The sequence below is a fragment of the Microdochium trichocladiopsis genome, assembly GCF_020744255.1.
Source record: "Microdochium trichocladiopsis strain MPI-CAGE-CH-0230 chromosome Unknown B0I36scaffold_3, whole genome shotgun sequence".
In the NCBI taxonomy this organism is placed as follows: Eukaryota; Fungi; Ascomycota; class Sordariomycetes; order Xylariales; family Microdochiaceae; genus Microdochium; species Microdochium trichocladiopsis.
The window spans coordinates 2,317,017-2,330,381 of record NW_025763546.1 but is presented as its reverse complement, the minus strand read 5'-3'; the positions used below and the strand labels follow the sequence as shown (position 1 = coordinate 2,330,381).

At 57.5% G+C, this 13,365-nt stretch overlaps 5 protein-coding genes across 5 annotated transcripts; 2 read left to right on the top strand and 3 right to left on the bottom strand.

Moving 5' to 3' along the window:
- Window positions 1-674: 674 nt before the first annotated feature.
- Window positions 675-3,358, bottom strand: B0I36DRAFT_264404 (eukaryotic ribosome biogenesis protein). Its single transcript, XM_046151183.1, has 3 exons — window positions 2,382-3,358; window positions 1,984-2,321; window positions 675-1,914 (listed from the first exon to the last, which is right to left on the bottom strand). Exons 1-3 carry the CDS (start codon window positions 3,256-3,258, stop codon window positions 826-828), a joined length of 2,304 nt encoding a protein of 767 aa, XP_046015374.1. The 5' UTR covers window positions 3,259-3,358; the 3' UTR covers window positions 675-825.
- A 494-nt stretch (window positions 3,359-3,852) lies between these two features.
- Window positions 3,853-5,734, top strand: B0I36DRAFT_318023 (fumarylacetoacetate hydrolase family protein). The gene is made up of 6 exons (XM_046153237.1): window positions 3,853-4,207; window positions 4,290-4,529; window positions 4,620-4,655; window positions 4,767-5,015; window positions 5,146-5,241; window positions 5,349-5,734. Exons 1-6 carry the CDS (start codon window positions 4,193-4,195, stop codon window positions 5,583-5,585), a joined length of 873 nt encoding a protein of 290 aa, XP_046015373.1. The 5' UTR covers window positions 3,853-4,192; the 3' UTR covers window positions 5,586-5,734.
- A 114-nt stretch (window positions 5,735-5,848) lies between these two features.
- Window positions 5,849-7,159, bottom strand: B0I36DRAFT_360672 (zinc carboxypeptidase; the record flags this gene model as incomplete). The annotated part of the gene is made up of 1 exon (XM_046158350.1): window positions 5,849-7,159. The coding sequence occupies one exon, from the start codon at window positions 7,157-7,159 to the stop codon at window positions 5,849-5,851; it is 1,311 nt and encodes a 436-aa protein (XP_046015372.1).
- A 1,114-nt stretch (window positions 7,160-8,273) lies between these two features.
- B0I36DRAFT_318018 (uncharacterized protein) lies at window positions 8,274-11,450 on the top strand. Its single transcript, XM_046153236.1, has 2 exons — window positions 8,274-9,551; window positions 9,610-11,450. The coding sequence occupies exons 1-2, from the start codon at window positions 8,755-8,757 to the stop codon at window positions 11,171-11,173; spliced, it is 2,361 nt and encodes a 786-aa protein (XP_046015371.1). The 5' UTR covers window positions 8,274-8,754; the 3' UTR covers window positions 11,174-11,450.
- B0I36DRAFT_318017 (pH-response regulator protein palC) lies at window positions 11,451-13,302 on the bottom strand. The gene is made up of 2 exons (XM_046153235.1): window positions 11,981-13,302; window positions 11,451-11,914 (listed from the first exon to the last, which is right to left on the bottom strand). The coding sequence occupies exons 1-2, from the start codon at window positions 13,154-13,156 to the stop codon at window positions 11,636-11,638; spliced, it is 1,455 nt and encodes a 484-aa protein (XP_046015370.1). The 5' UTR covers window positions 13,157-13,302; the 3' UTR covers window positions 11,451-11,635.
- Window positions 13,303-13,365: the final 63 nt, after the last annotated feature.

Here is a 13,365-nt window from a genome sequence, read left to right as displayed (position 1 = left end):
TTCCTCTGCCAATCGTATATTTATTTTTGCAAAGTATTTCCAGCCATGAGCAAACTCCGCCTCATCGACATCTTTTTCTTATCCTGGGTTCAACTTACTTCTCCCATGGCCGTGGTCAAGACAAAAGCGACATTTCTCCAGTACATTGGTATACGAACTCAATCACGGCAGCATCCCCCGCGGCATATGTCATAGAATTCCGGCAAAGGGGCACAGCTCATTCCAAAATACATTTTCTATACAAAGTAGATCAGCATCAGCATCATGATCTGTATCTGCATCCGCACCCGCATAGAGCATGCATGGACGACATCTACGAATATATGCCCATGATGCTCGCCGTACACCAAAATATTTTGTTTGTCATCGTTCCTCAGCGTTCTTTGCTCATTTTTTTCTTGTCTCTTATTCTCCGTGTTCTCAAGGGATGGATCGTTGGCGAACAATGATTCGTAACATTCGCGTCAATTTCACGAACTCGAAGGTCAGTCAATGTCATGTCTGGCGGTCGGAGCGATGTCGGCCCGGAGAACGTTTGCCTGGTGTTAGGACACATGCACACTCTATCATGACCTTGCTGAATAGTAATGACTTTTCCTTTCTGTCTCATATTCTAGCTTTATATTTACCGCCCTAGTCCAAAACGATGATATGACGCCGTCGCTATTATGTGACTCCCTTCTTCTTCTCGCTTGTGCATGTTTCCTTCTTTGTTGATATACACGCGCCCTCATGCAAGATACTCCTGACCGGAACACCTGCAGAGTTTTCCCCCACCATTCCCCTTTTCCATCCTCCTCAAACACCTTTCTTAGTACCGTCCTCTTACTGCCACAGCCTGCACGTGCCGTCCGCACCGGCGCTGACACACCACGGGTGCTGCGGGTGCCAGTCGACGTCGAGGATGCCGAGCTTCTTGACGACCTTGTGGCCCTTGAGCATCTTGACGGGCACGATGACGGGGTCCTCCATGACGTCGTTGACGACCTTTGCGTGGAAGATCTGGAGGGAGCCGTCGTCGCTGGCGTCTGCGAAGAGGGGGAAGTGGCGGTGGAACTTGACGGCGCGGATGGCCTCGGTGTGGAACCGCATCGTCTTGAAGGGGCGGGTCGACAGCTCGAGCTCGTGCCACAGGAGGCGGCGGTCGTAGGAGCCCACGACGAGGTTGTCGCCGCCCGGGTGGATGTCGAAGCTCGAGATCCACCGGGCGCCCGGCTGGACCACCTTGACGAGCTCCTGGCGCTGCAGGTCGTAGCAGCGGACCATGCGCTGGGTCGCGACGAAGAACAGGGGCCGCGAAGGGTGGAACTGGGCCGTCTGCGCCAGCCCAGGGAGCTTGCGGAAGGGAATCTGGGTGAGGTGCTTGCTGAGCGTGTGGATGGCTACCGAGCTCCGCTGGCCCGTCGGCGAGACGGTGCAGAAGTAGTCGCCCCGGCGGTGCCACTGGAGCGTGCGGATCGGCGCGCGCACCGTCGCCTTGAGCAGCACGCCCTCGTCCTCGAGGCGGGCGCCGGGCCGGATCCATTTCGCGGGAGGGTCCTTGCGGGCCCCCGTGGCCGTGGTGAGTTGTTTCGCGTTGGTCGCGTAGCCGAAGCCGGCGTCCAGAATGTCCCGGCTTGCCTGCTCGAGCTCAGGGTTGCCGTACGCGGGGATCATCAGGAAGATGTCCTCGGCCACGACGGCCGCAAGGATGGATGCGTCCTGTCCCGGCCGCCAGCGCACCGTCTCCACGGGCTCGTCGCTGCTCAGCTTGACGGACCACTGCTGCTTGCCGTCCCGGAGGCCCCAGACGCGCACGGTGCCGTCGTCGCCGCCGCTGGCCAGCCACTCGCCTGTGGGGTCAACCGCTACTGACCGCACTCGTCCTTCGTGGCCGACATACTCTACGGCAGCTACTGTTGGGAAGGGGCGGAGCTATCAAGGAACAAAAGTCAGTCTGAAGCACTGGAGGAAAAGGATGTGGGAGGATGGGTTGAATCTCACCTCTTCAGGTCTCGGCAGTTTGGGCAGTAGAGACGTCGGATCAATGTTTAATCTGTTCTTGCGCACTCTGGGGGCCAGGTAGAGATCCAAGCACCGCTCGAATCTCTCCTTGACGAAAGAATCGTATGCCGGCGTCTTTCGCAACGAGTCGTACTTTTGAGGCAGGTACTCCTTGTCACGCTCTTCGGGATCCATCTCCTCCCACTTCTTGCGCTCTTCCTCGTCGGGTAGGTACTCGGGTGGCGGGTTGTAGCTCAAGTCGTAGCCTGGCGGCGCGAGCTTGGGCGCCGGGATATTCATGATGTGCGGTGCTTGAGGCTGCTCGTCGGCCCAGAGATCTGTCTCTAGTTGTCAGTCATTTGGAAGCAGATCGCCAAATATCTCATGGGAGACTTTACCATATGCTTGAAGATCATCATCCACCTCTTCCTCCTCCTCGTCTTCCTTCTTCGGCTCCTTGTATGGCTGAATGCGCCCCTCCTTGATCGCCTTGACGAGCTTCATGACCCGCTTCTGCTCGTGCTTGCTGGGAAGGAATCTCCTCTTGGGCTCGGGTGCCGCGCTCAGGGGCATTTCCTCAATCTGTGATGTGAACCACTCGACCGTGTCTGGGTAAGGGTCGTATCCCTCGGCCGGGATCTCGCCCATCTGCAGCTTGCGCAGGAGCTCGAGCTCGTCCTGGCTCAGGTTCAGCGGCTTGCCTGTCTGAGGGTCCGTCAGGCCGGTCCATCCCTTGGGCACTTCTATGCTGTCCAGCAGGTTGTCGAGCGCATCGCCGGCGGCAGGGCGCATGATCTTCTTGCCGTCAATCGTGTAGCCAATGTGAGGGTACGAGTCGTAGAAGGAGAGAGGGATGTTGCCGATTGTGTTGGCGCCTTCATTGGCGTCCGAGTCGTCCGAGTCGTAGACGGGGTCGATCTCCTTGTAGACATATCTCGTGCCGCCATTGGCGTCGGTCTCGACCGTGTAGTTGGGTCCCAGCTCCTCGTCGTCGAAGGCACCGTTGGTGGCCACTTTGCGCTCAGCGCTCTCGCCATCCGAGGGGACATCGTCGCTGGCTAGATCGTCCTCCTCATCCTCGTCGTAGTCCTCGGAGCCCGAGACGTCGCTATCGTTCTGGTCGTCGTCGTCGTTGTCTGTGAAGTCCTCGTCGTCGGATTCTCCATCAAGAACGCCTTCCAGAGCGACTCCGCCAAACTCGTCGTCAGAAAGGACCGCAGGGTCTTCCTGGGCGGTTGAAGCCTTGCGCTTCAGCGTGGACTTTGAAGGTGCCATGTCGGGCAAGTTGTGCTGGGCGACGGTGGCAGGCAATCGCAAGGAATTGAGCCTGGCGCAAAGTGCTTGATCCGTGCTGGGTTTGCACGCAGCAGGTCAGGTCCCCCAAGGCTCTAACTTTCACCTGCGAAACCCGCCAGAGAAAAAGTTTTAGTGGGGCCCGTCCTTATTGCCAGTGCACACCACTTGCCTCGGCGTATGCTGCGTGTTCTCCACCTGCCCGTCCCTGCCATGCAGCGGGTCTCGGGTCTTTCTCAAGGTGAGCTCATTCGTCTAAGGCTCCCCCTCTCACTGGCCATCCACCCCCACCCAGGAATTCGAATGGCAGGTTCCTGATTCCTGATCATAGTTGTTGTAAAGCTGTCGAAAGTGCAATACAAGGCTCTCGTCAATTGTCCTCTGCACTGTCACGCAAGATGGCCATCGTGTAGCAACCTTGGAAATCGACGATGGATTGTTGCTCGGCTCGGCTGGGCCATAATCAATAAGCAGCATCAATTCGCATGCACCTACCTACCGCGGGCGTGGAGAGATAGCTCCACTCCCGACCCCCGATGATCGGTCTGCATGCTCCGGAGTTCCATTCGTCCATCTCGAAGCTCGGGGCGGAGAGCCCCATGAGTGGTGGGATAAATGCGGGAGCTCGCATCATCACTCTCTTTGAGACCTTGTCTCCAACTCTTCTCCTTCCTCGATTGCCGAGGGTTCCTCCAACAATAATATATTTTTCGGTATTTTGCCTTAACTCAGGGTTCCAGGCATCTGAGAGACAAGTCTAGTCTCAACCGACTTGCACTTTTCTGGGTAGCTCTATTCAGGTTGTAGTCAGGCCAAACAAAGACATTTGACTTGGTGTTGCAGGTCTACTGTAACTTATCTCCAGTATTCTTTGCCCGGCTTCGCTCGTAGCCGTAGCAAGCCCAACAACAACAACATGCCGTCCTTCACGGTGAGTCTTGACATGGCATAGAAAACCGCAAACCCCATCACAAAGCCCACAAGACTGACCAGCTCCATATCCACCACGAAAGCGTCTCGTCCGCTTCCTCGCCACAGATGGCAACGTGTACTACGGCGACGCCAACTTGCCCGAGGGCGAGGCCGACATCGCCAAGACGACAAAGGCCCGCATCATAACCGGCAACATCTTTGGCAAGCACGACGTCACCGACCAGGTTGCCATCGTGCGCCTCCTGCTCTCCCCGCTTGCCCTCGAGGATGTGCAGACCGTGCGGTGTCTTGGGCTCAACTACGCTCTCCATGCTAAGGAGGTAATGTTTTGCCCACTTAAGCCCGATCCAGACAGAGGTCGGCGCGAAATGGGGGTTATTCCAAGGCTGATCTCCGTCCCGTGTCTGTAGTCGAACATGGCCATTCCGAAGTATCCAGTACTCTTTGTAAGTTTTGGGACTTGTCGCTTCTCGACCAGCACACATAGCTTTCTCTCTGAGAACGAAAAGATATTGGGGACACGAGGCTGACAATCTCCTCGTTCTGGAATCATCCAGTACAAGCCAGTGACATCCCTCTCTGGCCCGACGGACCCGATCCCAGTCCACGCGCTGGCCCAGGAGGGCGAGGGCCTCGACTATGAGTGTGAGCTCGTCGCCGTCATCGGCAAGGTCTGCAGAGACGTGTCCGAGGCCGACGCGCTCGACCATGTCCTCGGCTACGCCGTGGGCAACGACGTGTCACACCGGGACTGGCAGATCGCCAAGGGTGGCGGGCAGTGGTCTCTTGGTAAAGGGTTCGACGGTGTGAGTTTCTGACAATTTCAACGAGTTGCTGCCCCCGCCGCCGCCTCCACTGCGGCCACTACCAAGGCCCCTCCGTGGATGGCATCTCATATGACTGAATATAGCCGGCGCTGACATGTGTCTACTACAGTGGGCGCCATACGGCCCGGGAATCGTGTCGTCCCACATCATCAAAGACCCGCAGGCTCTGCGCATCAGCACAAAGCTCAACGGCAAGACAGTCCAGGTACTTCCTCCCTCTTTCACTGTGACTGCACTTTCCCACCACCACCAGCCCCCGGATCGACGTGAACAGCGCAGCTAACCTGGGAGAAACCGAAAACTGTGCCATAGGACTCTAATACAAGCGACATGATCTTCAACATCCGCCAGACGATCGCCTTCCTGAGTAAAGGCACCACTCTGCTCCCGGGCGACGTGATCTTCACGGGGACTCCGTCGGGCGTGGGCATGGGCCGCAACCCAAAGCTGTGGCTCAAGGACGGTGACGTGGTCGAGGTCAGCCTTGAAGGCGTCGGAACGATCAAGAACAGGGTCGAGTTTGCTGGATCCCCGCGGTCTAAGCTGTAGAGTGGGTGAACTGTGGTTTCTGGGACACTTGGCCACGAGACAGGTATGTCTTTGTTCGTGTTACATGAACTCTAGATGTCTCAAATATACAAGAACCCGCTGGTAGTTAACCGGTTGGGCAATGTCTATCGGAAAATTTGCATGGAGTAAGTATTAACAATATGTATTAATATGCACTTTGTGCCGGTGAAGCTATTTCCGGGTGGTTGTAATTGTTCCTGCTACTTTCCGCCCATAATGCATGGTCCGAGGACGACGTATGCTCAGCAGATAGCGGGCTCGCCAAGACCAATCTCGGCCGCGGAGAGGAGGAACTCCATGAAGCCGGCGTTGGTCTCGAGGATGTTGAGGTGGTACTGCTCCTCGGTCGGGTAGAAGGGGCACGAGGCGTTCTCATTGCCGAAGCCAAACTCGACGGTGTAGCCGTTGATGCGGTTGAGGCTGGGGTCGGCAAAGTGGCGCGAGTACGCGTAGTCGTCGCTGGCGCCGGAGGTCGGGTATAGGTAAGCGGCCTGCGTGACCTCGTAGTGGCGGCCGGTGGCGCCGTCCATGGCATTGCCGGTGCGCATGCCGGCGTAGATGACCTCGGACCAGTCCTTTGAGGGGATGTATTCGCCATAGACGAGGCCCTCCGCGGGGCTGTCTGGCATCAGGCCGCGAGAGGCATCATACTCGGGGTTCAAGAAGTTCATGTTCGTGTCCCGAGACTGGTTTTCGTCGCTGCCCCAGCTGTACAGCACAACGCCGGCAAAGGAATGGATGTCCATGAACCAGCGGACCTTGTTGAAGGTGTCCATCACCCATTTGATGGACTGAGACTCGGGCTCGGAGAAGGGAGCCACGCCATGGAACGTCTCAGCCTCGGGGTCCTCCGAGGCAACATTGGGGGCAACCGTGGGCGTGAACTTGGTGAGGTTCCACAGGAAGTCAAAGTTGCGGTTGAGGTCGACCGCGCCTGCCGGGTTGCGGTTCTTGCGCCAGCACTCGTTAGTGGCCTGGTCATAGGCGACACCGTCAGGGTTGCTGAGCGGCAAGAAAACGATGCCGGTGCCGAGCGCCTTGCTGACGTCGCAGCGCGAGTAGGAGCGGCCGCCGTAGGTGAGCCCGGTCTTGTGCTTGTCCGCATAGAGGAGATCGGAAATGAAGTACAGAAGGTTGTCGGAGGAGCCACGCTCGCGAGCATGGATCGCTGCATTGAGGTAGACACGGTAGGCCTCGTTGCAGGAGCCCTGGCCACCAACCTTGCCGCCAAAGATGGTCGCGTTCTCGTGAGTGACGTAGGGCGTCTCGAAGGTCTCGATGCCGTACTCGTTGACCAGGCCCTGGAGGCCAGAGCGGATCTCCTCGACGCTTAGGATGCTGTCGAAGCGAGTCTCGTTGGACTGCGTCCCGAGGCCGCGGGGGAACAGCTTGCCGCCCTCGAATCTGTCCGTCTTGCCGATGGCGAAGCCATTGTCGGCACCGGCCTGGCGGCGGCGGATGGCCATCTTGCCGTGAGCCGCCTCCTCAGGCAAGAGGCAGGCCTGGGCAAGAGGGCCGAGGCAGGCGAGGGTGCAGGCACTGGTGAACTTCATCTTGGCTGGATCTGACAGGAACGGAGTCGGTGAGGAAGGGTGCCGGCCAGCCCAGGCGGCGAAACATCGCGTGTATGCCAGCCTTTTATGTCTCTTGTACCCGGGCCCAGGCGACATGGCATAATTACGCAACGGCCTTGGCTAGGCGGAGGCAGGACCACTGGCGCCGAGGCGAGCAACACGGCCTGGGCATCCAAGCAAAATGATGCAGGTTCGCATCATCGTCATTTCCCCAGTGCCATACTGGTGAGACCGCTGGGCTCAAGACACGCCAAGAAGACATGGTAGAGGTCGAGTTGGCACCCAGAAGAGGCAGGTCGCCGGGATACAGTGGTTCTGTAGGGCTTGGCAGATCGTTATCGTCGGCCAGGATCCGGAGGAATTGCGCTCGGCCGTGCCGGAGCCCCGGAAAATCAGCTCTCGGCAGGGCTCCCGAATGTATCCTTTATTTGCGCATGTTATCGACAGCTCCAGGGGAAACTGCAAGGGTTCGCGTGCGCGATGTCGCTAGAATAGCAGAGGCTGAAGAGAAGAGAAAGGGAGATGATCGCGGAGTGTCAGACAGGCCAGAAAGACGGTAACCCTCCGCATTGCGTTTTTCTGCAGACTCTGGGTACAGAGATTGATGTCTGGGTGGCGCGACGGCCAGAAAACGACCTTGTGAACGCAAGCAATATGACGTCCATATGGTATCAAGCAGCCATATCGCTGTTCACGACATTGACCGACTCAACATCACCAAGCAGAGGTTGTGGAGTAGTGCAGGCCTCTTGAGTCCTGGCGGCTGTCAGTTGGCCTTACTACTGCCTGGTGCGGTAGAGGACTAGTGGGTCTTTTAACGCACCATGGCCCATTCCATCCGCGACTTAGACATGCTGATTAGCCCTGGATTCATCGAGTTAGACTCTACCACCTGCAGGTCAACCTTGGGACCTTGGGGGCTCTGGTGAGTCAATCTCTCTCTGCCAGGCAGCCCCCCCGGTGACCAAAAGCGGTAGCAAGCGCAGTTCCCCGGCCCTCAACCCCGCCATTGATCGCTCGAGGCTGAGCACCTGGAGGCATGCTAGTGGAGCAGCACGCCTGCTCTCAGCCACTGCTGCGTGACCACCTCCCACACCACCAGAGTAATGGCAGCCGCGGCACGCCTATCACAGCCCGCGTCCTCGCCACGGGCAGCTCCAGCCTGCAGCTGTGCAGCTCAGCTCTGACATTCTCGGTCCCTCTGTGGGAAGCAAGGCAGACCTCATGGCTGCAAGGCACCGTCCGCCGCCACTGCCCATGGGCCCGGCTAGGCTGCCCGAGCGCTCACAAGAGCAAACACTGATATACACGGCTTGCTATGATGGCTGCCTCGGGGGTCTCAAATCACTTATCCCTCCTCCTTTGCTCTTCTGCTCACCTCTGCAAATCATCTTGGTACGGCCTTCGCGATTGGGAGACTTGCGAGCCACCCACACGGTCAGCATGCTTCCTTGGCGATTGAACTGATCGGTCCCAAGGTGTGAAGTAAAAAGCACACGAGTGCTTCCAATTCGAGTATAACCACGCGGTTCGGGCATCCCAGCAGCTCGTGTGCTGCCCTGAAACAGAAACCCATGACCCAAGTTCAAGTCGAGGATCCCGGCTTGGGCGTCTCGCTTGTCGCCTCAGTCACCGCTAACCCCTTCCACCATGAAGATGCCTGGTGGGAGGACGAGTATGGAGGACCCATGTATGAAGAGAAAGGAAAAGGCGTGGGCCTCGGCACCGAGGAGGAAGACGACAGCCTTACCTTTGACGACCTCTTCAACAACCTTGATGACGTAGAGTGGAAGCAATACGACCCGCCGGTGGGTTTGCAGTGGATTGCGGAGGCGGACCCGGACGAGGTTGTCAGAGTCATTCGTGATTCTGTGAACAGGGTTCGAGAACGCATCGCACAGGAACAAGAGGAGGAGCTTCGACGGGTGCAAGAAGCCGCGGCAGAGCTAGCCAGGCTGGAGATCGAACAACAGCAACAAGTCCAGCAGGGGCAGACCGTGGCAGCCGACACGGTGATCACAACAGAGCAACGAGCGCCAACCGAGCCTGAAGATGTTTGTATGAAGCGTGCGGCCCCTCTGCCACGCACCTCCACGCATAGGCAGCCTTATGTCATGCCCAAGAGGTCCCTGAGGAAAGATATCCCTGCTGAAATACGCAGTATCCTCTCGCCAGATACAGGCGCAAAGCCCAAGTCTAAGCGGAATCGATCCATCTTCTCCCTCCTCTGGAAATCCCACGGGCCGGATAGACCAGAGACAAGCGCAGCGGGTGCGGCACGAAGCCTCTTATATCGTACGGACGACGTCGTTTTGGACCCCACATTATCTGCACGACCTGAAGTGAAACAGAAAGTCGAGCCAGTCCAGGTGTGAGTATGGCCTGACTTCGTATGATACATGTGAATTAATGCTAACTCTGTTCTATAGGGAATGCGTATCTTGCCTCGATGACTTCGACTCAAGGGACATGATCAAGGCCCCGTGCCACCACTATTGTGTGGATTGTTTCGAACGACTGATCGGTACAGCCTGCGAGAACGAGCAACAATGGCCTGCCAAGTGCTGTTTGAACCAGATTCCGGATGAGACAATCACCACCGTCATTCGTGGTGAACTGCTTGAGAAATGGCGCAACAAGGGCTGGGAGTGGGGTCTGCCTGTGAGCGACAGGATCTACTGCAGTGAGGCAAACTGCAGCGTCTGGTGCCGGCCCCACGAAATCAACCGTGCCCAAAACATTGCAACATGCCGCAACCGGCACCGGACCTGTATAATCTGCAGGGGTGCGGAGCATGGCAGGGAAGCTTGTCCCCAAGATCGAGACCTGGCACAGACCAACGAGCTTGCGGAAGAGGAGGGATGGAAACGATGTTACGGCTGCAATGCGTTTGTGGAACACCGCGAGGCATGCCAGCACATGACATGCCGCTGCGGTGCAGAGTTCTGTTACGTATGCAGCGCGCGGTGGCGGACATGTCATTGCACGATGGAACAGCTGGCTGCCGTCAAAGCTGAAGCGGACCGTAGGCGCATGCAACGAGAGGTCCGGGAGGCTGAGAAGGAAGCAGAGCTGCAAGAGATCCTACGGCAGATTGAGGAATACGAGCGAGAGATCGCGCTCAAGACTGAGCTGCTTCGTCAGGAACAAGAACGAATCGCCGAAGAAAGGCGCCAGAAGGAGCTGGAGCAGCGCATCCAGCGGGAGCAGGCCAGACGCCAGGAGGTCGCCATCAAGTTCAGTGGTCTACGAGAGGCTTTTGAAAGACTCCACGACATACAAAGATCCATGGTCCACGACATGCATACTCAAGAAGACGAGCAACTTACTACGGATAACGCAGCCAAGATGGAGGATCTCAAGGAGCGCCATGCCCAGGAACGAGAAAATTTGCTCGCAACCGTGGAAGACAAGATTAAGCTTCAGGAGGCACACGTCGAGTCCGAATATGCAGCCAGGCTCTCGGATGAGCGCCAGCTCGAGGCACAATACACCTCCCAACTCAAGCTGTACTGGGCAGGGAAGCCCAACGGTCAGGAACAGCTCGAATCATCTCTGAAAGACTTTCAAATCAAGATGGATCGTGGCTTCAAGGCATGGAGGAAATGGATGGACACCGAGCTCGCCACGTACAGCTGGCAGATGCGCGAGGAGCAGACGATTCAGTCGGAGCTCATGGCCAATGCGGAACGCCGGCTGCACGAGGCCAACCGTGCGACGATGACCGCCTATATGCAGCGTCGCGCGGGACAGCTGCGCTGGGTCGACGTTGTGGTTAAGGAGCGTGCCATCATGCTTCGCGAGATGGAGCATGCCGAGATCCACAATGGCGGCGAGGACATTGACGCCTGGTTTGCAGAGGCCACGCTGTCCGAGGAATCGGTCGCTGCGGCCACGGGTGCTCCTTTCGGCAGCAATCCAGAATCGGACGTGGCGAGGATAGCAGACAATGACGATGAAATAGGTGTGGCCTTGTCCCCTGGCGCCAACTGAGGTGTAGATGCCGAAGACTTGTATCTGTTAACTTTTAGAACTAGCTGATAGACACAACCACATAGTTGGGGCATTGACTGAGACGCACTCTAGTGGTCTTGACATCTTGTCTTTGGTCTGGCTCATGATATGTTCATGCATTGGAGGACTGTGCTTCCGGATCATCGCCGATTTGTTTTAGATCATGGAAATAGAGAGCATGTACTCGATTTTAGCATGGCCAGTAGCATAGTCAGCAGCACGGCATGGGTTTCAATCAGTTGCATCCAATATGTTGAAGCCGGTTCCAGATTCAGATATGTGGTGATTAAATCTCTAGCATCGACCACGGATGAGGGCAGGGTATATACCGTCCAGGCAAATGAGACAATGTATCTGACCAATTCCATGGTGACGACGATGATTTTTCGGCGTTCCAATATCGAATCGTCTAGCTCCATTCATGGTCGACCGAAATGCTCTCTAATAGTAAGATCTCGCCGACTCAGTCCGATAGTCGCCCTGGGTGCTTGGAAAGGCACCCACTGGCTGCGGTGTGGCCTGCCTATCCTCGTCGCCAGAGCTCATGCCGCCGTCGAGATGGTCGTCCGAGACACTTTCGTGCCTCGGAGGTGCTCGCATCGCGTCGAGGACTTCCTTGTCAAGCTCCGGCGGCTCATACGTCTTGACAGAGTAAGGATCTCTGCCGGACGGCAACCCGGCTAGTAACGTTGGTGGCGCGGGAACGGTCTGCGTGAGCATCTGTGTCGTGGTTGGTGTTAGTATCTGTGTGTCGCTTCGGGCTGATCGGCGACAGGGCCTACTCACGGTGTCGTTCATCTTTGACCACTTCGCGTTGAGCATCTCGAGGATTCTGATCTCCTCGAACTTGCCACCGTCAGAGCCCCACGTCGTCCCTTTCTCGACCTTCTTATCCTCCCGACGCTCTGACCAGTCTTTCTTCATCCTGCTGAGACTCAGCCCCTTCTTCGCTTCGGTGGATTCTACCCCGAGTTCCTGAAGGCCTGTACGCAGCCAGCCGATGGCAGTGCCTGTTTGCCCTGACATGTCCGCGTCCAGCCCCAAGAAACGACATGCCTTTGCCCGGCAGGTCTTGCGGAAGTCCTCGAGATACTTGAGGAAGCCATCGTTGAGCTTCGAGATTCCCTTCGCAGGTAGCGACTGGCACAGCGACGACGCCTGCGCGGCATGATCTGCCGCCGCGAGACAGAGCCGTGCGAGCAGGTGCACGCGGACCTTGGGGATTTCGGGGGCTCTGTACATCCACTCGCGGTCGTTCTGGTTCCTGTCCTGGGCCACGATTGCCGGGTACGGGTCGTCCTTTAGGACAGCTAGGATTATGGCCTCTGCCAGGGCCAGCAGGGACAGCGCTTTCGCCGTCGACTGTGCAATGTCTGGGCACGGAGGCGCTGTGACGTGCGATTCGCCGCGCTTGGCGAGGTAGCTGTGTACCGAGGCGGCATCGAGGAGGTGCTTTGAGGCTGTCGTGATGGCTGCTGTGCGGGCCTGGGCACTGAGGGAAGCCTCAGATGTTGAGTATAGGGGGTGTAGTGCTGCGCGGGCAAGCTGCGAGTGCGTGTAGCCCAGGGTTGCCAGCGTGAAGGAGAGCTCGTTCTCGAGAGACTGCAGCTTGACGCGGGCAGTTTCCCGGCCGGGGATGGCATTGTCTGAGAGGGTTGGCCGCCATTCTATACTTGGTGTGGAGGTCGGGGAGAGGCTGATGTGGTCATTCAGCAGAGGCCTGCGGCTCAGCCCAGCATCGAGGGCGAACAGATACGGGAGGTAGCTGTTGGTTGCAGCCACGACGGCAGGCAGGTCAGCAGGCTGGGAGGTCGCTGGGAGCCTCTTGTGCTTCTTCAGAGTGTCCCGCAGCCTTGCCCGGTGGTCACTGGTGCCCAGAGGCAGTGAGGGATGAGAATCGCTCTGGAAGCTGGACGAGAAGGTGAAGGATGACGTAGTAGGCAAGGTGAAAGGGAACGGCATCGTGAGGTTGAGGCTGGGCAGCCCCTAGGAGTCGTGCACTGTGCGCTGCAGGCCCTGATGGGAGTGTGTATGTCCAGGACTCTCGACTCTGAAAGAGGGCCTGAACTCTGTCAATGCTATGGACGATATCTCGAGTTTCCCTCACCAGGTCCCCATGACTTGCTCACCAACCGTCCCCAAGAAACAGGACGTCGCAACAGCTGCCGTGG